We start from the raw sequence: 27,070 nt of genomic DNA, 5'->3' as shown, positions 1-27,070 counted from the left end.
ATTGTTGGAACGCACATCCATGAGCTACTTGCTATGGGCGTCACTGCCATTAGTTTCACGACTGACATTTGGACCAGCGATGTCAACCCCATGAGCACAATGGGTCGACGAGGATTTCGTACTGAGGAAAGCCGTATTACATGCTCAAGAATGTGCTGGTTCTCATACCGCTGCTGCCATTTCAATGGCATTTGAGAACATGTTTGAAACTTGAAAACACTCCTAGCTCCATTCGAACAACTGACTCGAGAAATAAGCTCGTCTGCAGCAGACGTGATACCCTCTGTCATGGCATTGAAACGCCTGCTCAACAAAACTGCCGACACAGACCGTGGGGTTAAAACTTACAAAAGTACTCTACAAGAGGCTGTGAACAAGCGATTCGGTGGCATTCTGTCAGAGCCTTGTTACTGTGTCGCCACCATGCTCGATGCTAGGTACAAGGACCGCTACTTCAATGCAGACAAGAAACAGGGCTTACGTGAAATGTTACATACACAGCTGGACATGATGGAAACGGAGACAGTGACTGTGCGCACCAAGGAAGTTAGCCCACGGACAGACAAACAGCTGAAACTTCACTGCTTGACATGTATGATGAAATCCTGGTTGAGAATGAAACGACTGAACAAATGAACTACGAAACAGCACAGCAAGTAAGTGAAAGAAATAGGTTTTGATTGTTTTACTGGTAATGGGGACATGAAATATTACATACACAGCTGGACAAGACATAAACGGACACAGTGGGAGTTGCGTACCGAGGAAGAGGCGCCACGGACAGACAGTGATGAAACTTCACTGCTTGACCTGTATGATGAAATCCTGGTTGAGACTGAACAAATAAGCAGCACAGCAAGTAAGTGAAAGAAATAGGTTTTACTGGTAATGGGGTCATACGTAAATGCCAACAAAATAACTTTTGGGTCAGTGTGTGTGTCAACTATTTAACTGTACTAGAACGCTTAAAAAGGCAGCTAAAATGTTAAATATCGGTTATCGGTGTGGGGGGGGGGGGATATTGGATACCGGTATCGGCCAAAAATGTAATATCGGTGCATCCCTAGTATCAATGTGTCCACATGGCAGAGGCTGGTTATCTCACATTAGCTGACATTGAGATTTTTATCATTTTAATCCAGATATTTATGATTAACCACGTGACAATGATTTTGAGAAAGGAAAAACGTCATTATTGAAATGAAACTGTTCCACGAAAATGTGTATATGAAAATCATTATAACTGGTACGCAGAACGGTAGGATAAATTGTAAGCTTCACCGAACTTTAAACTCACATGCCGCCTAGCCTATGAAGTCTTTATACAATAATTGCATGGTCGGAGTTTGCCTATAGGCTACTTTGAAGCAAGGTAAGACATGACTCAAAATATGAAATAAAACATTCAGGTTTCAAACAATAAAGGATGTTTTCAAAATGCATATTCCCTCCAGCTTCCAGATCACCATGTAAAGTGTTGGGTGATGCACTGATAGCCTGTTGCTTGCAATTGAATGGGAGGGGCACTTCAATTACCAGTTGAAAAAAATAGTAGCTTGTTTTAATCGTTCACCAAAACTGTTAACCTGAGATTGCATTTAGAATTGTTGCGCAAAGAATGGGCTTATAAAAGCACGTTTTTTTTTACTCCAGCAGCAACCAACTGAGGAACTGCAGGAAAAATACCACTCAAAATAGGCTCTGCATGCTGTGCACGTGTGATAGTCATCATTTATCTTATTTATCCAACACAACTAACAAAAAAACACGGGCCAATTTAAAACATTGAATGATAATACATGTTATTCATTGATGGGCATATCTTGCAAAGGTATTTTTTTTCTCCCAGGCATTTTGGCAGGCAACAGTTTTATTTATCAGCTTTTCATTATAATTTTTTGGGGGAAAACCAGGCAATTGTTTGTTATCCCTGACACACACAAACAGCGAGGTCATCGGCCAAGATCCGCTCCCCCTATCTCCAGCCTATTTTCAAGGTGGGAGAAGAGTGATGGCACCTTGCGTCAAGAGGTATGATAACCCAGGAACAAGAGGCCCTGGAGCCCTGGTCGAGGGGATTCAACCAGCCCTGCCTGTCCCCGCTTTCCTATCATTTCTCTGGGCTCAGAGACACTTCCACACTGGGTCTGCAGGGAATGTGCCTAAGGAAATCAATCAACAGCTATTTGAAGTTAAAATCAAATGGTGCATCCTGCTAGCACACGGTTAGCTCGTATAGCTACTGATAAGGAGATTGTAGGAAGTCATCAAGTGACACTTTCTACCAATGCGCTGAGGAGCGCGGCACTGTTTAGTATTAAATTCAGTGTTGTTGAATGTTAGCTCTGTCCAAGGACTCCACACCTTCCCAGTGTGTTTATACTGGGGGACATTTTTAGCAACAGCCTAAGATGTAGGCTAGGCTAGGTTAGCTACGTGTTAGCTAGTAAATCAAATGCCAACTTCCCATACAAAACATAATTCCCTTCAGGGCTTTGTGAGCGAGCAACTGGGGCCACTTACAGTGCCACAGTGACAAGTTGAGTACACACAGGAGACTCAGGGCTCTGTTTCTTGACTGTCAGGGGGCTTTTAGAAGAAGCTGACACTAACCAGCAGCACGTAGCTAGCCAACAGTGGCTGCCATGACAGTCCCAGCTATATGTTAGAACAAAGAAATTTGATAGCAAAAGAAGTCGCAGTTCTGACTTATCATCTCTTGTAATGTCATTCTCTAGTCACTAGTGCTATGGCTAACCAGAAAACACAAAAGAATAGGCCTATATTCACAGTATGAATGTGCTTGAATGTGGAATGTCCTCACTCATTGCCAAACCAGCTCATTTTGTTATCTTAAACGCAGCACCAGGGTCAACACTTCAAATGAGCTATTGGCATCTATGCTTCCAGTCTTTCATGTAACAAGAACACATTTAACTGCCGTCAAGATGTATTACATATCAATGTTCTATTCGTTAAGAAAGGAGACTTTTCCCAATCTGGAATGAAACAAAAAACTCTGGTCAGATGGACCTTGACTGCATTTTCTTTAAAGGAGTTCTAAAATTAGTCTGGAATGTATTACCGTGACGCTCTTTCGCTCTCTGCCACTCGTGTTCACGCCCCCCACACTCATACCAACATAAACACCACACCATATTGAAAAGGCCCCAATAAGGCCCTCTTAGAATCCCCTCTGGAACTCCAGTATCTAAAACATCTAGGCTAGGCATAGACTTCAGTACACAATGAATAAATGCACACAACATACATACAATTTATCGGAATACATACACACACTATAAAATTAGTGATGCGCCAATATTACATTTTTTGTCCGATACCAATATCTGATATTTTCCTTCCAAAAAACCCGATACCGATAATTAAAATTCTAGCGGCCATTTAAGCATTCTAGTACAGTTCAACAGTTAACACACACACACGGATGCAGTGGTCTAAGGCACGGCACCTCAGTGCAAGAGGCATCACTACAGTCCCTGGTTCGAATCCAGGCTGTACCACATCCGGCCGTGATTGGGAGTCCCATAAGACGGCGCACAATTGGCCCAGTGTCGTCCGGGTTTGGCAGCGGTAGGCCGTCATTGTAAATAAGAATTTGTTCTTAACTGACTTGCCTAGTTAAATAAAGGTTACACACACACTGACCAAAAAGTAATTTTGTTGGCATTTACGTATGTCCCCATTACCAGTAAAACAATCAAAACCTATTTCTTTCACTTACTTGCTGTGCTGTTTCGTAGTTCATTTGTTCAGTCGTTTCATTCTCAACCAGGATTTCATCATACATGTCAAGCAGTGAAGTTTCAGCTGTTTGTCTGTCCGTGGCCTAACTTCCTTGGTGTCACTGTCACTGTCTCCGTTTCCATCATGTCCAGCTGTGTATGTAACATTTCACGTAAGCCCTGTTTCTTGTCTGCATCAAAGTAGCGGTCCTTGTACATAGCATCGAGCATGGTGGCGACACAGTAAAGAGAGAATGCCTGTTGAGCAGGCGTTTCAATGCCATGACAGAGGGTATCACGTCTGCTGCAAGCAAAGTTGATGAGCTTATTTCCCGAGTCAGTTGTTTGAATGGAGCTAGCTAGTGTGTTCATGTTTCCAAGTTTCAAACATGTTTGCAAATGCCATTGAAATGGCAGCAGCGGTATGACAACCAGCACATTCATGAGAATGAAATACGACTTTTCTCAGTACGAAATCCTCGACGACCCACTGTGCTGTCAGACTCATCATGCTCATGGGGCTGATATCGCTGGTCCAAATGTCAGTCGTGAAGCTAATAGCAGTGACGCTATTACTGTGCAACTCCGGTAGGGCAACATCTGAAAAATAGAGCACTTGGTAGTGTGTACCGGTGCTCGACCAGTTGGCGAAAGCCAACATCACCCACGACAGAGAACGGTTGATTGTCAAGGGCAATGAATTCCATTATCTTGGTGTTTAATGGATTTCACCTTTGAGTTGTCTCGCTGAAATTTTCTTACTCTTTCAAATGACTGCTCGATCCACACAGCAGACATTGTGGGCTAGGTTAGGAATGCTGTATTGCACGTGTAGCGCACAATATTATGTGGCGTCATTACGTCATGTACCTACGTTATAAAGATATGCACGTCAGCTTTGACATCGGTTTTGCACACCGGCGTTAAACTAGACATCGGGACGATGTCAATTTGGGCATTTTTAGCTAATATCGGCCGATTACGATATCTTCACCGATATATCGTGCATCCCTGCTATAAATGCATCTGAATACATGTAGTCTACACATTACAGTGGATGTGAATGTGTGTGACAAGTCAAAATGATGCTTGATTTAACGACACAAATCTTATTCCACTCTGCACACCACCCCCACTTTTGTCTTTCGCCCACTTTGGTTCTCTCATCTGAAAGATGCACACCTGTCACAATCCAAGCTTCAATTAAACTGCATACTGCTGCTGTGGTTTGTTTCCATAGTCCTAACTTACCTACACTTGGCTGTTTCTACATTTTCTCTCCACTCAGAGATAAAATCCTTTCGGATCATGGTGGGATATTATTTATCTGCCATTTTCCTCACCTATGGTTGTTGTGGGGCGTGGTGTGAGTGAAACAAATGAGTAACATAACAAGAATGTTGGTTTGTCGTCGCCAAGGGATATCAAGGATTAGAAGATCTTACCTCTCTTCCAGTGGAAGACTGTCTTTGCTGCGCTCTTCCACCTACGTAGACAAGCAAACAAAACAACTAAATTACAAAACAACAACTAAACCTCCATAAAGACATAGCAGGTTAAAGAATGTATATTTGTCTTGTAATTACAGTTTAGCCTAATTGTTTCTATATTGAGTCATTGTATTAAAGTGCAAATTAGTATAGATTGAGCATCATTAGTAGGATTTCAGCACTTGATAATGAATAAACAATGGACAAATATAATTAATCAAGAGTGTTAGGCTTACATAAACCCAAATGCGTCAACAAATTAGCTGCCGTCTAAGTTAGAAATGTTATAAACGTACAGTTTTGGATAAAAGGAATGCCGTATGAAACAAAAGACGCAACAACAAAATGACTATCTTTCTAAATTCTCCTAAGGTGAATGGTGGCCCATTGTGACAACACTGATGCTCAAAGCAGGTGCACGGGTACATTATGTACTTCTTATACGGGTAGGTGTAATCTTGAATGCTGATTGGTTGAAACCGCATCCCAGCCGGTGTCTATTCCACAAGTTACCACCGGCGCAATCCACTGTCATCAAGTTTATAAATTGATTGGCTGATCTCCACTATAAAAAGCATCTAGACATTATCTCACATTTCTTTTAAACTAACCTTAAATTTTCAACAGTGGAGATTTAAATAAACCTTGCTGTCTGTCTCCCAGACATTTGCAATACTGTTTCAATATTCAAATTCGATCTCCAGCTGTCCCATAGTAATGAACGTGTCGGGACGAGAGACAGGCAGGCAGCGTTTCTCAGCCAGTCAAAATCATGAAAAAAAAACAGCTATAACAAATGCAAATGCGGCTACTTTGCGGTTATTCTGGCTGCACATTTTGACGTGACTAAGTTAACCATAGTTGGCTAGCTAGCAAGGGATAAGAATGTTGCCAGCTATTAGGCAATGGAACATTTAGAACGAACGACTGTGTCGCATCCATAGATACAGAACGACTGGGTCGCGTCTCTAGCAACCGAACCGATAGAATGAACGACCAGCCAGCTTGGGTAACAGCCCTAGATGTGTGTCGGGACTTGTGGAAGATTGAAATGGTATGAATAAACTCATAAAAATAACATTTCTGAAAATGTGTCAATCATTATTTGAATATGTTGGTAACCCGTTCTATGACATTGGCGCAGTGGTCAAAGACACTGCATCTCAGTGCAAGAGGCGTCACTGCAGTACCTGGTTCAAATCCAGGCTGCATCACAACCGGCCGTGATTGGGAGTCCCATAGGGCAGCGCACAATTGGCCCAGCACCGTCTGGCAGGGGTAGGCCGTCATTGTAAATAAGAATTTGTTCTTAACTGACTTGCCTAGTTAAATAAAATGTTAAATAAAATAATAATAATAATGCCCTCGAAGCCGGTGTTACTAATACATCCTCTAAACATTGGCTTCTCTGGCATTATCACTTAAATGTAGGAGCTAGAGATAAAAAAAATAAAAAAAGCTTTGTAAACCGGAGTGTTAGCCGGACTCTTTGCTACCATTGAACAGCTCACTTCCATAGGAACAATCTGGGGCCCATGACACGAGTCACATTGGCGAGCTCTCAGCAGTACATTGGCTTTTTTGTGCAACAGGAGGAGAGTGGCTGTGTGGGGATAGTGGGTTTTAAAGTACAGTAATAACTTTGTGCATGCAGCCACCTTTTATACAATGGAGGCGTTGGTGTTGCCAGAAGGGGATTTTTTTTAGAATTCTTTACAGCAGTGATCACCAACCTCCTAGCCATTCCTAGTCAATCACCAAAAATGTATGTAAAAACCCAACAATAAAGCCTTGCGTTCCAATACACCCCCCCTTTGTGCTGTTGACGGTAGGTGCACTTGATTCAGCAGCACTAGCGCTGGGAAGGCAAAGTGTTCTCATTTTGAACCTTTTAAATGTGACTTAAGGTAGAACTCTGCCTACTCGGCAGGGCCAGAGAGCAAATCAAGTGCACCTATAGGCCTACTGTTGGCCAATCAGTTAACTGCAGACATGGTTATCGGAGCTTCCTCAAGCCATAGACTGTAAAAAGAAGCCTCGGACAGCAAAGTTGATAATGTGAGATTTCAAAACCATGACTAGAAAGAGAGACCCAACAAATTCTGCAAAGAGCTGCTGTTTTTATGAGTAAGTTCATGTTTAAGTTGTTATTCAGCACTGTCAACACTTTGTTCAACAGTTTTATAAGCCATAAAATGCTAGCCTACAACCAGCACAGCAATGAATAACGATAGCAAATTGTTTTGAGAAGTTTATTAATAGTTTATTATTTGCATCTTGTGTCTTTTTAAATATTGAGGAATATTTCACTTTCTCTGGTCATAGGAGTAACAACATTAATTGGTGCATGAGGCAGAAGTAATGCAGTGCGATTTAAGTTTGTTTCGCTATCAGCTGGAAGACTGTTTCCCCTTTCTCAGCGAAGAGAGGAGGGACGGTGAGTCGGGTTACTGGCAGCCTCACCGCTGATCCCTCCCTCCCCTCAGACGCAGGCTATCAGTCCAGTAAATAAAAAGTTCCATACACAAAATAGCTTATTTCTCTCAAATTTAGTACACGAATGTGTTTACATCCCTGTTAGTGAGCATTTCTTCTTTGCTAAATTAATCCATCCACCTGACAGGTGTGGAATATCAAGAAGCTGATTAAACAGCATGATCATTACACATGTGCACCTTGTGCTGGGGACAACCAAAGGCCACTCTAAAATGTGCAGTTTTTTCACACAATGTCACAGACACCTCAAGTTGAGGGAGCGTGCAATTGGTACGCTGACTGCAGGAATGTCCACCAGAGCTGTTGCCAGAGAATTGAATGCTAATTTCTTTACCATAAGCCGCCTCCAATGTCATTTTAGAGAATTTGGCAGTACGTCCAACCGGCATCACAACCGCAGACCACGTGTATGGCGTCATGTGGGAAAGCGGTTTGCTGATGTCAACGTTGTGAACAAAGTGCCCCATGGTGGCGGTGGAGCTTTGGTATGGGCAAGCATAAGCTATGGACAACGAACACAATTGCATTTTAAATCGATGGCAATTTGAATGCACAGAGATACCGTGATGAGGCCTATTGTGAGGCAATAATTTTTTTAAGGTATCTGTATTCCCAGTCATGTGAAATCCATAGATTAGGGCCTAATGAATTTATTTCCAGTGACATTTCCTTGTATGAACTGTAACTCAGTACAATCATTGAAAGTATTGCGTTTATATTTTTGTTCAGTATAGGTTAATCTACCTAGCCTATATGACGTTGCATGCATATACGCCTAGTCACACATGGATCAAACTCAATTTAAACATTTAACAAAGCATGGAAATGGTAATATATTGTTGTTTCTTCGACTATTCACACAGGCAGCCCAATTCTGAGCTTTTTTCCACCAATTGGTCTTTTGTCTAAATCACATTATATCTTTTCTCGTCAGATCTATTCAGAGTTGATTGGTCAAAACACCAATTGGTGGGGAAAAAATAGATTTGGGCTGCCTATCTAAATGGAGCCAAAGAGACAGACCAAGTTGACTCATCTTGAACAGATATTACGACAATTACAATGGAAGTTAAGACTTCTTAAAATCGGATTAGGCTAGGCCAATCTATCGTAAAAAATACAGTTTGGACATCAGAGCATTTAGGCATAAACGCTATCAAGGAAACAAAACAGATGTATTTCCTTCCCATTAAGACAAGATCTTACAACAGATAATAGGTTGTTCCACGAAGTGCATTTTGCACCCATTTGACATTTTATGAAGAAATTGTGCATCGATATTGAATTTAAGACTATTATATTCAATGAAGTTCCCTTTAATATCGGCCATATGGAGAACTCAATAAATCAGACGTGCAATCTGTTCACCCCTTGCAATTCGCATACACATACTAACACAAGCACTCTACACACAAGTACATATGGATTGTGTATTGGAGATATGTGGTAGTAGAGTAGTGGCCTGAGTGTGTTGTGAAAAGTGTTATGAAATGTAATGCCATGCAATATGTTTAATTGTACAACGGGTGGGTCTAATCCTGAATGCTGATTGGTTAAAACCACATCCCAGCCGGTGTCTATTCCACAAGTTACCACCGGCTAAATCTATGACATTAAAATGCCTATTTACTCTGTTCCATCTGACTGCGCAATCCACTGTCTCATCAGACCAGCAAGGCAATTTATGAAGTTGATCGCCACTATAAAAAGCATACAGACATCATTTAATTTAGACTAACATTTAGTTTTCAACATCGGAGATTTTAAATAATCCTTGCTGTTAGTCTCTCCAACATGTGCAACATTGTTTCAATTTTGATCTCCAGCTGTCCCATAGTAATGAAGGTGTTGGGACGAGACAGATAGGCAGGCAGCGTTTCTCAGCCAGTCTAAATCATGAATCAGCTGGCATAATTTTTGAAGAGATTGTGTTGGCGGTGCTGTTGGCTAGCTCCTCCGAACAACAGTGTCCTGACGAGAGCGCACATTTTCAATGCCAGGCGAAACAGCTTAACCTCTTAAATGTAATGGCAAAATGAAGATTTCCACCTAACTAGAAATACACCAAAATAACTGCTATTCATGTGTGCTTACATGATTCTGACATGCCAAAACTTGGTATATTTGGAAACACGACATCTGGGAGAATATGATCAGAAGATAGACAGGAGTTACATAATTCAGAACACACAAGATCAAGCACACAAAAGCCTAACCCTAACCCATTTCTAACTACTAGAAATGGGCAGATGTTTTAGTAGTGTTCCTAAACCTCTCCAAATTGGCATATGTCTGTAAATTAGATAAATCCAGTGCTATTACATATTGTGCAATCCCTAATTGCCGTTTGTTCAGTATTAAAACATAAGTTCTATCATATCAACCTCATTCAAACATTGTGGTGGTATGGGGTATCCAGGCTACATTCAACTGTCCTTTCAACCTCTCCAAAGTGTCCAAATGTGGTAACTGTACTGTTTTTGCACACTGGATGTGCCTAAAAATTATTGTTAAAAAACTAAAAATTCTTACAACACCAGCCTCTCTCAAACATTGTGGTGGTGTCGGGGGACATACAGGGGATATTCAAGTGTTATTTCAACCTCTCCAAAGTGCCTGAACGTTTAGCCTAGGCATATCCAATGTATTGGTTCTACATACAAATTAACTACTTACAAAAACAATATAAAAGCAACAGATATACAACAACAAAAAATATACAAAATTGTCTTCTCAAACAAACTTGGTTACACACGTGACATTAGCTGAAATAAGTTGTATTATTTACAAATGGCATTCGTGTTCATTTTACAACCCAGGTGTAGATGATTAGATTTCACTTTCACTGTAGCTTATGCATGTGGTGATAGTCTGAAGCAGTCCCTCTCTGCCAGGAAACAAAAAGCGAACTGGCATTTGACAGAAAATCTGTCATTTCCCTCTTTCCCACCCATGTTTTGTGCAATGCTTGCAGTTCTTCCTTTTGTCTTTTGGCATGTGTGTTGGATAGTGGCACTCACCTTGAGTGCGGGGGGGTCTTGTGATGGTTGTGTAAGAAGATTTTGAAGATAAATACACAACGCAGAGTACGATAGGTCAATAGAGTACTAACGATCATTGGAAATAGTGTTTTTTCTGTAATAGGGGATTAATGAGCAACGGGTCAGAGACATGGGAGGAATTTGTCTATACAGTGAGCCTGAAATAGGATACTTGTTAGTTGGCCATTGGCCCAGTTTTGTTGCAAGGAATTCTAACTGGTCAACCACAGGCTAGGGATGGGTTATAAACTACATCCTGTCCCTTTGTTCACTGGAGAGAATCACTCAGGGAGAATCACCTGAGGACAGGGGAGCATGAACATCTACCTCCCCACATGATTCGTCCTTTTTGAATATGAATAAAACCTATTTTCCTACCACTGATTTGCTTTGGGGTCTGTGATATTTAAGAGTAACAAATGCTAACATTTGGTGCCGTGACCCAGATGAATTGTCTGAACAAGAAAAACTCAACTGTGTTGATCCAGAAGAGAGAAGGCTGAGCGCAACCCACTTTGGGAGTCACCTCTTAATCTCCTGATTGATGGCATAGTGCTGGCTGAGTCTAGACCAATACCATTTTAAAAGAACCAAATCAGGTTAAAATTAGTGCATGCAATGAGTGATACGTATCTGTGATGAATAAGGTTTAAGTCCTTTGTCTTTGTTCTCTATTATAGGGGTTCAAGTCCTCTATTAAATGGTTAGAGTCCTTTCTTTTTGTGAAACCCTGTTGCATAGGAGTTGCTAGTAGAGTAGCAATTTTTACACGTGGTTAATGTAAGCCTTCAACAAGCTTTTTGAAGTGAACATAACTTTTATGGGTAGCCAGGCCCTACAGACTGTGTGTTCTAGAAGAGATTTGAGTCCTCAAAAGGGGTTACACACACATCCTTTGGGATTAAATTAATATATAAACAGAGATATATGATCCAACTTTTGAAGTTAATATAACGCCATTGTTAAGTGAGAAAATCACTCTGGAAAAGTACGGAACAGCTCCTCCGGATGTGAGAATGAAAAATATTTTAAATTCACTGTCTAGTGATATGAAGAACCATTTCAAAGTAGAGAAGTGTAGACAAGAGATAATAAAGAAATATTCCATCATTGTTGACAAAGATGGAATATGGAATCTGATATACAAAAAGCTTGAGGAAAAATACAGATGTCTAACTCGTTGACTGTTATAGCCAAAGTAGGTTAACGGGATGAGAAATTCTTTCTGGAGAATCATGACAGGATATTGCAGAAAGATAAGGATAGTTCGAAAGCTCTTGGTGAACATATCAAAACCTTGAAAGAAGAAATTCAACAATTACAGGCAAGGGTCGTAAAAAATAGACTTGACCCCACAAGTGGACCCTTTGTTCCCTCAATCTATCCTCAGGCTGTTGCGCAAGGATGATCGGGTTTCAAGCATCTGGTCAGCACTGCATGGCTTTGAGTCAACAGAATCTGACAGCAGTGACGAATGACGTCTTAGGCCAACCAGAACACCGGCTGTAAAAGGTAGTGAAGACAAACCTCCGGTGACAGTAATCACACATAAATCAGCATCCCCAAAACAGTTGGACGAATGTTCAAAAACTTTGATGCATCCACGAGACGTGGGTATCAAGAGTTGTGCAGGTTCCGAGTGAAACTAACAACATTATTTGTTCAGTAGAAGAGAAACCTGGTGTACAGTGGGGCAAAAAAGTATTTAGTCAGCCACCAATTGTGCAAGTTCTCCCACTTAAAAAGATGAGAGGCCTGTAATTTTCATCATAGGTACACTTCAACTATGACAGACAAAATGAGAAAATAAAATCCAGAAAATGACATTGTAGGATTTTTAATGAATTTATTTGTAAATTATGGTGGAAAATAAGTATTTGGTCAATAACAAAAGTTTCTCAATACTTTGTTATATACCCTTTGTTGGCAATGACAGAGGTCAAACGTTTTCTGTAAGTCTTCACAAGGTTTTCACACACTGTTGCTGGTATTTTGGCCCATTCCTCCATGCAGATCTCCTCTAGAGCAGTGATGTCTTGGGGCTGTTGCTGGGCAACACGGACTTTCAACTCCCTCCAAAGATTTTCTATGGGGTTGAGATCTGGAGACTGGCTAGGCCACTCCAGGACCTTGAAATGCTTCTTACGAAGCCACTCCTTMGTTGCCCGGGCGGTGTGTTTGGGATCATTGTCATGCTGAAAGACCCAGCCACGTTTCATCTTCAATGCCCTTGCTGATGGTAGGCTTTGTTACTTTGGTCCCAGCTCTCTGCAGGTCATTCACTAGGTCCCCCCGTGTGGTTCTGGGATTTTTGCTCACCGTTCTTGTGATCATTTTGACCCCACGGGGTGAGATCTTGCGTGGAGCCCCAGATCGAGGGAGATTATCAGTGGTCTTGTATGTCTTCCATTTCCTAATAATTGATTTCTTCAAACCAAGCTGCTTACCTATTGCAGATTCAGTCTTCCCAGCCTGGTGCAGGTCTACAATTTTGTTTCTGGTGTCCTTTGACAGCTCTTTGGTCTTGGCCATAGTGGAGTTTGGAGTGTGACTGTTTGAGGTTGTGGACAGGTGTCTATTATACTGATAACAAGTTCAAACAGGTGCCATTAATACAGGTAACGAGTGGAGGACAGAGGCGCCTCTTAAAGAAGAAGTTACAGGTCTGTGAGAGCCAGAAATCTTGCTTGTTTGTAGGTGACCAAATACTTATTTTGCACCATAATTTGCAAATAAATTCATAAAAAATCCTACAATGTGATTTTCTGGATTTTTTTTTCTTCATTTTGTCTGTCATAGTTGAAGTGTACCTATGATGAAAATTACCGGCCTCTCTCATCTTTTTAAGTGGGAGAACTTGCACAATTGGTGGCTGACTAAATACTTTTTTGCCCCAATGTATGTCATTATTGCAGGTTTCTGGTCACTGGCAACGAGAATGTCCGAAAAGAAACCGTGTTCTTATGAGGAATGGCCAGGAGAAGCAGGGTCTGTCTAAGGGAAAACGGAAACGGGACAATGATACAATGCTGATGCAGAAATTTAAGAAGCTCTGTCTGGCTCAGCAGCAAGTTTGCTGAATGCTGTGGAGGGCAACTAATAGACCCCCTCTAGGGAATATTTATGATGTAATGTCTGTTGACTCCAACATGGCGGAGAAAGGTTGTTAAATCTGAGCGCCGTCTCAGATTATTGCATGGTGTGCTTTTTACGTAACGTTTTTTTTTTAAATCTGACACAGCGGTTACATTAAGAACAAGTGTATCTTTAATTCTGTAAAACATGTATCTTTCATCAAAGTTTATGATGAGTATTTCTGTTATTTGACGTGGCTCTCTGCAATTACTCTGGATATTTTGGAGGCATTTCTGAACATGGCGCCAATGTAAACTGAGATTTGTGGATATAAATATGCACATTATCGAACAAAACATAAATGTATTGTGTAACATGATGTCCTATGAGTGTCATCTGATGAAGATCATCAAAGGTTAGTGATTAATTTTATCTCTATTTCTGCTTTTTGTGACTACTATCTTTTGCTGGGAAAATGGCTGTGTTTTTCTGTGGCTATGTACTGAGCTAACATAATTGTTTGGTGTGCTTTCCCCGTAAATCCTTTTTGAAATCAGACATGTTGGCTGGATTCAAATCAAATCAAATGTATTTGTCACATACACATGGTTAGCAGATGTTAATGCGAGTGTAGCGAAATGCTTGTGCTTCTAGTTCCGACAATGCAGTAATAACCAACAAGTAATCTAACCTAACAATTCACAACATGTGTAGCTTTAATTTGGTGTCTTTCATGTGTGATTTCATGAAAGATTGATTTTTATAGTAATATATTTGAATTTGGCGCGCTACATTTTTTCTGGATTTTGGCCAAGTGGGACGCTACCGTCCCACCTATCCCAAAGAAGTAAACAACTTTGCAGTAAATACAGGTGGTAGAGTCACTGTATTGCCCATATCTTATGCAAAATATACATGTCCTCAGTACACCGGCAAGAAGATGAGTGTGGGGGGGAGACATATGAAACAAACTGAACCATTATCAATATCTATTGATCCAATGAAGATTGATGCAGGGGTGTGGATAAGCTCATTTGAACAACCTATTTTAGGCCTTGATGTTATTATGCAACTTGAATCTACATTGAACATTTCTGAAGGAAAATGACATGGCAAATTAGACAACTGCAGGGATCTACAGTTCCAAACCATCCTATTTGGACTATGAAGAAAAATGAGGGGCCAATCTCGGGTGAAGAAGCATAGTAACATGCTGACCAGACCGGACACGTTGCGTGCGCGAGCGTTGCAAAATACATTTTGAAATCCATGTTATTCAATTATTGCGACAACGAGCATCTGTGATGCCAAGGGCTAAAATAGAACTCCTTTCTATTTCTGATGCAGATCGCGCTGAAAGTCCTGCCTCTCCCATCTCCTCATTGGTTAATAGAAGCAGATACCTACGTGGCATCTCCTTATTGGTTATACCCAGGTGGGTGATTGAAAGACGAACTGTTTTGCCGGTCGTCGTGGTAATACTTTGAAAGTTTAGATGCCGATCACCATATAAGTTCAAAGATGAAAAAGCCTGGAAGGAGGAGAGATGACTAGAAAGGGTTCGGTTGGCCGTTTTATGTGTGGATTAATTGTCGGAGTAGAGGACCTTGTGCATTACAGGTAAAATAACTCAATGTTTATATCCCAGGACAAATTAGCTAGCAACAGCAAGCTAGCTAAATAGGACAAATTAGCTAGCAAGTGCAAGCTAGCTAAATTGCCATATATGTTTAATGCTTTTCGACCTGTTCCTAAATTAATGTCATTGGTTCAGAGTTTGTTTTGATATTTTAACCTGCGTGTCGTGATCGCCTTTGGTGTATGGGGACAAAATAAACGTATGCACGATAGCGCACGCGTGCAGCCGGTTTGGGTTCCGTGTAAAATGATCAGAACCTGATAAGCTTCTATGTTGTACACCGCAGTCATCATATTAGGGATATCTAGGTGAAATGTCCAACGTTTTCCTGAAAATCGGGACATGCTTACTTACGGAAAGCTATGTGAAATATCATTCTTAAAACCAGGACAAGTTACTTTCACTTTTTTTGTTGTTTCCTTCTTTACAGGTTATGAGAATCTACAGTCTGAAGCTGAAGCAATATCCCTTGATCCAAGGACTGTACTTGAAATGATACAAGATCACCGGTGAAGTGTTCATTAGAAAAGTCCTTAACCAGTGGAACAGAAGAAGAATTCCTCAGTCCTGGCAGACTGTCAGAACATAATTTCTAATAGTTATCTATGTGGGACTGATACCAGTGTGGAAGAGCTGGTCACTTTAAAGGACTTGGTGAATTGCCAATAGGACAATTGAATATTATTGTCTTGCAGACCAATTTTTTTTATGTGAGTTTCCTCCTAATACAGGATGTGGTAGGAATTGTAAGGGACATTATCATTACACCTGTTAATACTAATAACTTTGCTTGAAATCTATTTCTTATTGTAACAGCAAGTACAATATGCCCTTTGTGTTTTATAGAAATGCAAGGTGTTTAATGTGAATGATTTTATGCTTACTGCTAATGTTATTTATACTGTCTATTTTCTCATGTTTTCTAAAAATACCTTTTAAGTACAGTTCTTTTCAAAATGATCTAGGGGAGAGTAAGAATATTTCGAAGATAAATACACAACGCAGAGTACGAGAGTTCAATAGAGTACTAATGATCAATGGAAATACTGTTTTTTCTGTAATAGGGGATTAATGAGCAACGTTAGAGACATGGGAGGAATATGTCTATAAAGTGAGCCTGAAACAGGATACTTGTTTTTTGGCCATTGGCCCAGTTTTATTGCAAGGAATTCTAACTGGTCAACCACAGGCTAGGTTATAAACTACACCCTGTCCCTTTGTTCACTGGAGAATCACAGGAGATAAATCACTCAGGGGAGAATCACTGAGGACAGGGGAGCATGAACATCTACCTCCCCACATGATTCATCCTTTTTGAATAAGAATAAACCCATTTTCCTCCACCTGATTTGCTTTGGGGTCTGTGTTATTGAAGAGTAACATCAACTGCTAACAGTTGTGAGGTGGCTTTGGGTCCCCAATTCTGCCATTTCCAACACAGCTGCTCTCGGAAGGCCAACTGGGTGTGAGGGGTTTGACCTTTTGCTTTGGCATTTACTGTATCAACGTCCACAAAGTGGTAAGAAAATAAAAGTCTTATACCACTTCCTGGTCTGTGGAGGACCTGGTAGTAGCCTATCAGAGCATCAGATAGGTTTGCACCCCCATATTGGAATTGTAGTCCTTCAGAGAAACTGGGACTTTTTTCCTCACTCATGCCCATTGGCATTTTTCACCCTCATTGAGACATGGTCATTATGGCCTTACGCTGTGTGGTGAGCATGGTTACTTTCCTAGTGTCCTTCCATTTCACAAAAAGCAGCTTGTTAGTCCTGATCCAACGTACTGTCCCCCTCTCCGCTGTATTTTTCATGTTGTTTACCTTGGTCTTGGGGAAAACTATTCTGTTGGGACGAATGGTGCCACAAGCCCATATTTTCTTTTTCAAGAGATCTATGAAAAGTGGATGTAGAACCATCAGACAGGGTGATTGAAACTGCAGTGGGGGGTGGTTGAAGACGAGTGGAGCCTTTGTTGAGTAGTGGATGTAGAACCGTCAGATGGGGTGATTGACATAGCAGCGGGGAAGCTTGCTGGGAGGGGTGGCTCCCAAACATCATCATCCAAATTATTTGCATCCTTCACTCTGCGGTGAATAAAATAAAGAGATATATTGTTGTGAGACACAGAATTACAGTTGACTAAATTTACAAAACCACAATAATGTAAAGTAAAAACACCAAGCCTAAACTTGATCTGGACAGTGACTCACATTAGGTGTGAAGCACACACACAATGCAAACAGTAACACTTGAGACAAAGAGAGGTGAGAACCACAAATAAACAATGGCCATGAGAGTTTAGTGGCCTCTCCAAAGTTACAAGGATGAAACTTAGAACAGCAAACTAATATTTAACATAGACAATAACTACTTTGGCATTACATAACATTGAAATTACTTGTTACATAGGCCTATGTAAACTAAATCCAAATCCCAAAAAGCAGACAACTTATAAAAAACAATATAGTAAATTAGATATAAAGCCAAGAAAATAATTGACTTACATATCTTAAAATGGATCCAATCCCTCTAGAAAGCAATCTTCGTCGGCCGAGTTGGAATCCCCTTTGTCCGACTCCAGTATTTTATTCAAAGCTTCTATGTTCGGTATACTGTATTTTTAGGTTCCTGTTCGATATGCTTAGTTACACACCCCCCCCCCCCCACCTTTCTGTTACTGGCCCAACGCTCTAACCACTAGGCTACCTGCTGCCTTATATATTCGTATGCCCATATATGGTAGTAAGTCACACCAATCAATAGCCAAGATACTCAGCTTTCCGCAGACACCCTGCAGATAGGGGCTACCGTTCAGACACCAGACTGAATTGGAAAATAGGATCCCCAAATATGGGGACTCCACATTTAAGAAGTTAAACAAATGCAAATCCAGCTACTGTTATTCTGGTTGCACTGTTTGACATGACTAAGTTAGCCACAGTTGGCTAGCTAGCAAGCAAGGGATAACAACGTTGCCAGCCAGTATGGCAATGGAACATTTAGAACGAACGACTGGGTCGAGTGCATAGACACAGAACAAGAAGACGGAATGACTGGGTCGCATCTCTGGCAACCGAACCAACGACCAGCCTGCTTGTGTAGCATCCTTAGACGTGTGTCGGGACTATATCTTGTCGAAGGATTAAGTAGTATCAATAAATTCATCAAAATAAATGTTAATTAAAATATGTCAATCATTATTTGAATATGTGGTAATCAGTTGTATAAAAGTGATCAATGCCCTCGAAGCTGGTGTTGAGGATATACGGCGCATTCGGAAAGTATTCAGAACCCTTGACTTTTTCCACAGTTACGTTACAGCCATATTCTAAAATGGATTAAATACATTTTCCCCCCTCAATCTACACACAATACCCTATCCATAATGACAAAGCGAAAACAGGTTTTTAGAAATTTATTACAGATAAAAACAGAAATATCCTATTTAAATAAGCATTCAGACCCTTTTCTATGAGACTCGAAATTGAGCTCAGGTGCATCCTGTTTCCATTGATCATCCTTGAGATGTTTCTACAACTTGATTAGAGTCCACCTGTGGTAAATTCAATTGATTGGACATGATTTGGAAAGGCACACACGTCTATATAAAAGGTCCCAAAGTTGACAGTGCATGTCAGAGCAAAAACCAATCAATGAAGTCGAAGTAATTGTCTGTAGAGCTCCGAGACAGGATGGTGTCGAAGCACAGATCTGGGGAAAGGGTACCAAAAAATGTCTGCAGCGTTGAAGGTGCCCAAGAACACAGTGGCCTAATGCTGGGCGATATGGCCAAAATATTATATCACAGTATTTCTTTTTAAAAATTGGACAGTATGGCGGTATTTAAAAAATGTTTATACTAAAAGTTACACATTTGCTTTATGAGTAGTGAGTGATGCTAGGGTGGCAACACATATTTTAAGTGATTTCAAATGAGTCTCTCCATTCTTATTGAACAGTATAAAACAATTAAACTTCAACCAAAACAAATGTCAGCACTTTTATCATTTCTGCATTTCCTGCACTCAATTGCAGTGGTGGAAAAAGTACCCAATGGTCATACTTGAGTAAAAGTAAAGATATGTTAATAGAAAATTACTCAGGTAAAAGTGAGTCACCCAGTAAAATACTTCTTGAGTAAAAGTATTTTGTTTTAAATATACTTAAGTATCAAAAGTAAAAGTATAAATCATTTCAAATTTCTTATATAAAGCAAACGGCACCATTTTTAAAAAATGTTTTATTTACAGATAGCCAGGGGCACACTCCAACACTTTGACATAATTTACAAAGCATTTGTGTTTAGTGAGTCCTCCAGATCAGAGGCAGTAGTTGACCTGGGATGTTCTCTTGACAAATGCGTGAATTGGACCCTTTTCCTGTCCTGCGAAGCACTCAAAATGTCACGAGTACTTTTAGGTGTCAGGGAAAAATGGAGTAAAAAGTACAGTATTTTCCTTTAGAAAATGTAGTGACGGTAAAAGTGAAGGTAAAGGTAAAAAGTTGCCAAAAAATTAAAAAAAACAGTAAAGTACAGAAAAAAAACTTAAGTGGTACTTAAAAGTATTTATACACCACTGCTCAATTGAGAATTTCCACACTACCACGTAGGGCTTTACAATGTAGGCAAATAATATAGGACCTATTTTTAACCAAATGTTGCAAATGCGATTTGCCTTCCGAATTAGAGCAAAACTGTTGAATGACTATTCTAAATCTATAGTTAGAATATAATAGTGGGCACTTTGAATACAGCGTTTGAGATGACAACGAATTAAAATGCCAGGGAGTAGGGATGCACGATATATCGGTGAAGATATCGGAATCAGCCGATATTAGCTAAAAATGCCCATAGGCAACATTGCCTACAAGCCCTCAGTCTAGCTTCTCTCAGCCTATTGCGGCCAGTCTGAGCGTTCCTGGTGCAACTCGGGCAGTTGTTGTTGCCATCCTAAACTTGTTCCGCAGGTGTGATGTTCACATGTACCGATCCTGCGCAGGTGTTGCTACACGTGATCTGCCACTGCGAGGACGATCAGCTGTCCATCCTGTCTCCCTGTAGCGCTGTCTTGGGCGTCTCACAGTACGGACATTGCAATTTACTGCCCTGGCCGCATCTGCAGTCCTCATGCCTCTTTGCAGCATGCCAAAGGCACGTTCACGCAGATGAGCAGAGACCCTGGGCATCTTTCTTTTGGTGTTTTTCAGTCAGTAGAAAGGCCTCTTTAGTGTCCTAAGTTTTCATAACTGTGACCTTAATTGCCTACCGTCTGTAAGCTGTTCGTGTCTTAAAGACCGTTCCACAGGTGCATGTGCATTCATTGTTTATAGTTCATTGAACAAGCATGGGGAACAGTGTTTAAACCCTTTACAATGAAGATCTGTGAAGTTACTTCGATTTTGGTTATTTTGGTTTATTTTTTTGCTGATTTTAGAACACTAGTGGATTTATATTAAGAAGCAAAGTGAAAACAGCATTGTTGTCATGAACATTGTTGCATATGCTGCATTGACCATGCAGACTGAACGCAAGTGTCTCGTGGTTGAGGAACATCAAATGCGCTCCTTGAGTGACAGGGGGCATGGCTAGGTCTGTGTGGAAAGTGGCATGGAGAGAAAGAGCGGCAAGAGATGATTCAAGTAGCGAAGTATCAAATGTATTTATATAGCCCTTCTTACATCAGCTGATATCTCAAAGTGCTATACAGAAAACCAGCCTAAAACCCCAAACAGCAAGCAATGCAGGTGGTTGAGGAAGAAGTAAACCATAAAAATGTACATACACATGGCGTATCACATTTAACAAACCAAACATTCAAATACCGGTATAGAAGGTAAAGTAAAAACCAAAACCTGTCACTGCATCAATACTGGTATATCATAAAATACGGTATACCGCCCAACCCTACAGTGGCCTCCATCATTCTTAAAATGGAAGAAATTTGGAACCACCAAGACTCTCCCTAGAACTTGCCGCCCGGCCAAACTGAGCCATCGGGGGAGAAGGGCCTTGGCCAGGGAGGTGACCAAGAACCTGATGGTAACTGACGGAGCTCCTCTGTAGAGATGGGAGAATCTTCCAGAAGGACATCCATCTCTGCAGCACTCCACCAATCAGGCCTTTATTGTAGAGTGGCCACACGGAAGCCACTCCTCAGTAAAAAGCACATGACAGCCCACTTGGAGTTTGCCAAAAGGCACCTAAAGGACCCAGACCATGAGAAACAAGATTCTCTGGTCTGATGAAACAAAGATTGAACTCTTTGGCCTGAATGCCAATCATCACGTCTGGAGGAAACCTGAAACCATTCCCACTGTAAAGCATGGCAGTGGCAGCATCATGCATCAGCGGCAGGGACTGGGAGACTAGTCAGGATTGAGGGAAAGACGAACGGAGCAAAGTACAGTGAGATCCTTGATGAAAACCTGCTCCAGAGTGCTCAGGACCTCAGACTGGGGTGAAGATTCAACAGGAGAACAACCCTAAGCATACAACCAAGACAATGCAGGAGTGGCTTTGGGTCAAGTCTGAATGTCCTTGAGTGCCCAGCCAGAGCCCGGACTGGAACCTGATCGAACATCTCTGGAGACCTGAAAATAGCTGTGCAGCGACGTTCCCCATCCAACCTGAAAGAGCTTGAGAGGGTCTGCAGAGAGGAATGGGAGAAACTCCCCAAATACAGGTGTGCCAAGCTTGTAGCATCATACCCAACAAGACTTGAGGCTGTAATCGCTGTCAAAGGTACTTCAACAAAGTACTGAGGAAAGGGACTGAATACGTAAGTAAATGTGATCAGTTTTTTATTCTTAATAAAAGATTTCTAAAAAGAAACATTGAACATCTAATAGTCAAATCAAAGTGTAAAAAGCAGTTGATCTGTTTCTACACTTTTTGGCCATTTTCTGGTGTTTTGTGGTGGAAAACTGAGCGTGTCGAGCATAACACGTCAACCCTGATACCCACAGATAGAGAGGCTAGTATTGTTTTAACAATTTACATTTTTTGTGAAGCTTGCATTCAATTGCCACTCCCTGTTGCACACAACACGCTTCCATAACCCCTGTCACAAGGAGATTTATGGTTGATTTAAGATGAAATCGTCAACCCTGTTACAGTCAACCATGTTACTTTATTTGGCACATATATGTGTGTTAAATGAAGTTGAACATGTGCTCTTTATGACAGAATGTTAAAATTATGTGAAATCAAGTTTTTTGGACCAAGTTACACTCAAAAGGTGGAATGACTGATCCTGATAATAAAAATAAATCTTTTTTTTTTTTTTTTACTATTCCATTATAATTGTCGCAACCAAGATCAACCAGTTATGGTTTACAGAGGGAGTGGTTTGTGATATCTTTGCACCGAATCACCTCAGTGAGCTGCTAACATCTTCCACCCAACAACAACCTTAAACAAGTACTATACTCATTAGGCACCAAACGGAAGAAAAGATAACGAAACAGGGAAGGGCTACCTGGACTTGTCCAATAAGAAATCTTTTGCTAAACTGTGAACCTACTAAACACAGCCAAGTGCAGACAGATTACATAATTACTACATTTCACAAATCATAGTGCTGAGACACAGCTACTCCATTGACAGCACAGCCCTGCCTACCTGAGCCTAACAAATACTGAAGAATGTAAACAATTTCAGCATTCTGTCATTAACTTTAACCTGCTATCAACAGGTCCAAATAATTTGCAACCCTGACAGGATTACCTTGGTTCCCCATTGCACTGAGCAGATGTACGCCTAACTAAGTTGCAATGTACAGTACACACCCTTTTTTTGGTGGGAATACGAACCAAAACAACTGGTCTAACTTAGGTGACATTATATGTCAGGGTATGGTTCTGAAATGTACACCCTTTCTATGTGAAAATGGAACTAGGCAAATTCTACTTCCCGTCAAATAGACAATTGAAAGCATAATGGTTTAGTTCTGCGTCGACTGTCAAAAGGTATACACAACCTAAATGACCAGGTATTTGAAAAGCTTTCAAATATCTTTTATCCTAGGTTCAATTAAAATAAGCTTCTTATCTGCRGGTAACATGACAGTCCGTCGTGTAACATGACAGTCCGTCGTGTAACATGACAGTCCGTCGTGTAACATGACAGTCCGTCGTGTAACATGTCAGTCCGTCGTGTAACATGCCAGTCCGTCGTGTAACATGACAGTCCGTCGTAGCTTCACTGACAATCAGTAAAACAAAATATGTAGGGTGTTCCTAGATTACATAAAAAGTCAAACATAACAGCTGCAGCATAAAATGCAGACAGGGCCAAAATGCAAAACACACTGCAGCACTGATAACGCATTACTTGAAATCCGGGAAGTTTGTGAGGTGTCATGAGAAAAACTTTTGCATCATAGTGCCAGTAATACAGGTGAATTAAATCATATTTACATCTATTTCGCCAACTTCATTGATTTGACTAGCTAGGCTATTTTCTCTGTAGCATAGTAATGTTAGATATGTATGATGGAGTTCAAATCAAATCATATTGTATTTGTCACATGCACCAAATACAACAGACCTTACTGTGAAATGTTTAGTTAAAAGCCCTTACCCAAGCATTTTACAGTAAGGTCTACCTCTTGTATTCTGCACATGTGACAAATAAAATTGGTAAGATATGTATGAGATGGAGATAATTAAGACAGGGCTTTGCTATGCTGTTCATGGACACGCTATTATTGCACACTTCCGACAAGTAACAGAGCAGGCCACATGGCACCCTCTATTCGTCTAGCAGGTGGCCTTGGCAAATTCTTCCCCGTCTCCATTTGGACTCCTCGCTTCAAACATAAATCCTCACGTTTAGAACAGGAACACGTTTAGCTGACTTCGCAAAATAGAACAATAATTAACAGTTCGACGAATTAGAGAATACACAAAAGTGATAGAATGTAGCAGTACCTAACTAATCTCCTTGATGTCATTGCGCTCCAAGGCACGTGCAAACATAAACAATGGGGTTATATACCCATGCACGTGGGAAGTGGTATGCTTTGTTAAAGAAATATAAATGCCTGCCTATCTTTATGTAATCTGCAATCAAGGTTTATACCAGCTCAATAAATTGTGTATTGCATTTACCTGAGTTGGGAGCACTGGGTCAGCATCCTCAGCTTGCCAGACCTCGACCACGCTGGACATTTGACTCAGGGCTTGGTGGGAGGAAGAGAGGGGGAAGAGGTGTAAATGTGAAAGCTTGAGCAGAAACACTCGCTGTCAAACACATCAGGTAGCGGTCAAATAAATAATGTCTAGATAAAATGCTTTACCCAATGTTTATAACGGGGGACAGCGCAAACGGTTATTGGTCAACGTTTAGCATAAACTTGTGCAAATGTATGACTGACAAAGGCGTGTATTCAACTGTCCATGATCCCACTTTCCGAGGGTGGCTCAGGGAGAGTTGGGATATCACATTTTTCAATTCACACATGCAGTATTAATACACACTTGTACATGTGTTAAATAGGCCAATAAGCACCCACCAAATTATTATTATCACCGTTGCTTTTAGGTTAGCTAGCTTTGGCTTTGCTAGCTTGTAAACACATAGCTTTAACATTTATAAAAGCCGAACTATACATTTATAACATAACCAATATATACATTTAAACATTTAAAACACCCAACCAAAGTGAAAACAATGGCATCTGGCAAGCTAACTATCATTAAACGGAGTTCCCTTGTAGCTAAATTCGCTAGCTACTGTAACGCGACACTTCACTGAAATAACGTTATGGCTTGCATGAACCAACACAGGAAACTGTCCACTGATTAAAAAAATACTTAATAAAATAGTCTTAGCACTTATAAGTGAACAACGTTAGCAACATTTCTGCAGACATTAACATATTCGAAATTATCACGCAAATTATGCCGAATTTGAATCCACAATACGATGGTTGCAGTAGCACTCCCGTTTTCGCATAGCGACTTGTCCTCACTGTCAACTCAGTAACGTTAGCTGTAACGTTACTGGCAGTTCTCGCCGACATTTTCGCAATGGGTGGTTAACGTTAATTATTGAAGAAAAATGTACTTCACCAGACCTTGTAATTGAGCCCCTCCATGCTGTACGCAGGGCAAAAGTAGCGGTAGAATTCCGAGTATAATATTAATCCACGTTTTTCTGTGACAGCGGCTGCCTTGTTGGAACTCCCGTACCAACGCCATGCTGCCCTGTTCAGCTAGCAGCCTGCCTTGTGCTACGCTAGGCTTTCTCTTTCTCTCGCTGTCGCTCCCCGTCTAGCAAACCCTCCCACCCTGTTCTGTTCCTCGCCCTCTTTCTTGTTGTGTGTGTGGAGAGTATGCGCCGACCACAGCCAAGGCGTTGGATTCATCGGCCTGACTGCGTTGGCTGATTTTGGCACAATGGGATGGACTTGAATGTGACGAACTAAACGCACCAAATGATTAAACTCATGGGAATATCGCGTGGCCAGTCCAATACGCAAGTAAATCGTGCAGGAAAAAAGTTTCTGCGAAACATTCTATTTCGTTTTTTTCCCCGCGCGGGCAAACAACTGTCATGCGGTCAACCAAAGCAAATCTAGGTTATGATGATGCGCTTGTGGACCCATTGTTTTAAAATCCCACATACTACTGAGGTTGAAAAACGTGCCAATCAATAGATCACTCCAAAGGTTAAGAGATTCCATCATGTGGTTCCCATATAGAATAATCAAACTGCAATATTCATAGTACTAGAAGTCCCTCCAACATCCACACCAATGAAGTCCCTGCAAACTCAAATTATGCCATGAGAACCCTGTCACATAAAGCACATTTCTTGCACTTGATCTAATACTAGTTTTATAACTAAAGAGTTATAAAGGACATTGGTATTCAAGTTCAACATTGAAACAGGCCATATGCTGTAGGCCAGTGTTAGGTTAGCAACAATGGCTGGTAGACAATTAGTGGAATACATAAAAGTCAATAGCCTATATGTAAATTAAGTACATTTTGGACACTACTGCTCAAGGATGAACAAAATGTTTTGGGGTGCAGACTTCAGGTCAACCTTAATGAATCATAATGGACAGGCTAAGCAGGTTCACACACAAATATCACACATACTCTTCCATGGTGGGTGTGTCATTGTTCAAACGTTTAGGCCAAACATGTTTAGACAAGGTATGTTATGCTTGAAATAATATCTGCACACTGTAGAGTTCAGGTAAAGTATACTGAACAAAAATAAATGCAACATGCAACAATTCTACTGAGTTACAGTTCATTTAAGGAAATCAGTCAATAGATTTAAATTCATTAGACCCTGATCTTTGGATTTCACATGACTGGGTAGGGGTGCAGCGATGTGTGGCCCTGTGAGGGCATAGGCCCACCCACTTGGGAGCCAGGTCCACCAACTGGGGAGCCAGGCCCAGTCAATCAGAATTTGTTTTTCCCCACAAAAAGGCTTTATTACAGACAGAAATGCTCTTGTTTCGTTGTCCAGGTGGCTGGTCTCAGACAATCTCGCAGGTGGAAGTCCTAAGCTGGCGTGGTTACACGTGGTCTGAGGTTGTGAGGCCAGTTGGACGTACTG

The 27,070-nt window shown here is 40.9% G+C and overlaps 1 protein-coding gene across 6 annotated transcripts in view; it reads right to left on the bottom strand.

Moving 5' to 3' along the window:
• tmem131l (transmembrane 131 like) overlaps positions 1 to 26,028 on the bottom strand; it is a 97,351-nt gene extending 71,323 nt beyond the window's left edge. For 3 of the 6 annotated variants that reach the window (XM_023998373.3, XM_024147422.2, XM_023998374.3), the window contains exons 1-3: positions 25,569 to 26,028; positions 24,601 to 24,671; positions 5,192 to 5,232 (exon numbers count right to left, since the gene is read on the bottom strand). In XM_023998373.3, coding sequence (XP_023854141.1) covers positions 5,192 to 5,232; positions 24,601 to 24,671; positions 25,569 to 25,692 — 236 coding nt within the window. In that variant the 5' untranslated portion in view covers positions 25,693 to 26,028. The remainder of the gene's footprint in view (positions 1 to 5,191; positions 5,233 to 24,600; positions 24,672 to 25,568) is intronic. The other 3 variants (XM_024147423.2, XM_070446306.1, XM_070446307.1) reach the window with 1 other exon arrangement.
• Positions 26,029 to 27,070: the final 1,042 nt, after the last annotated feature.

This window comes from Salvelinus sp. IW2-2015, linkage group LG13 (genome assembly GCF_002910315.2).
Source record: "Salvelinus sp. IW2-2015 linkage group LG13, ASM291031v2, whole genome shotgun sequence".
In the NCBI taxonomy this organism is placed as follows: Eukaryota; Metazoa; Chordata; class Actinopteri; order Salmoniformes; family Salmonidae; genus Salvelinus; species Salvelinus sp. IW2-2015.
The sequence above is the reverse complement of the archived record's forward strand: the minus strand, read 5'-3'. Positions and strand labels throughout refer to the sequence as shown.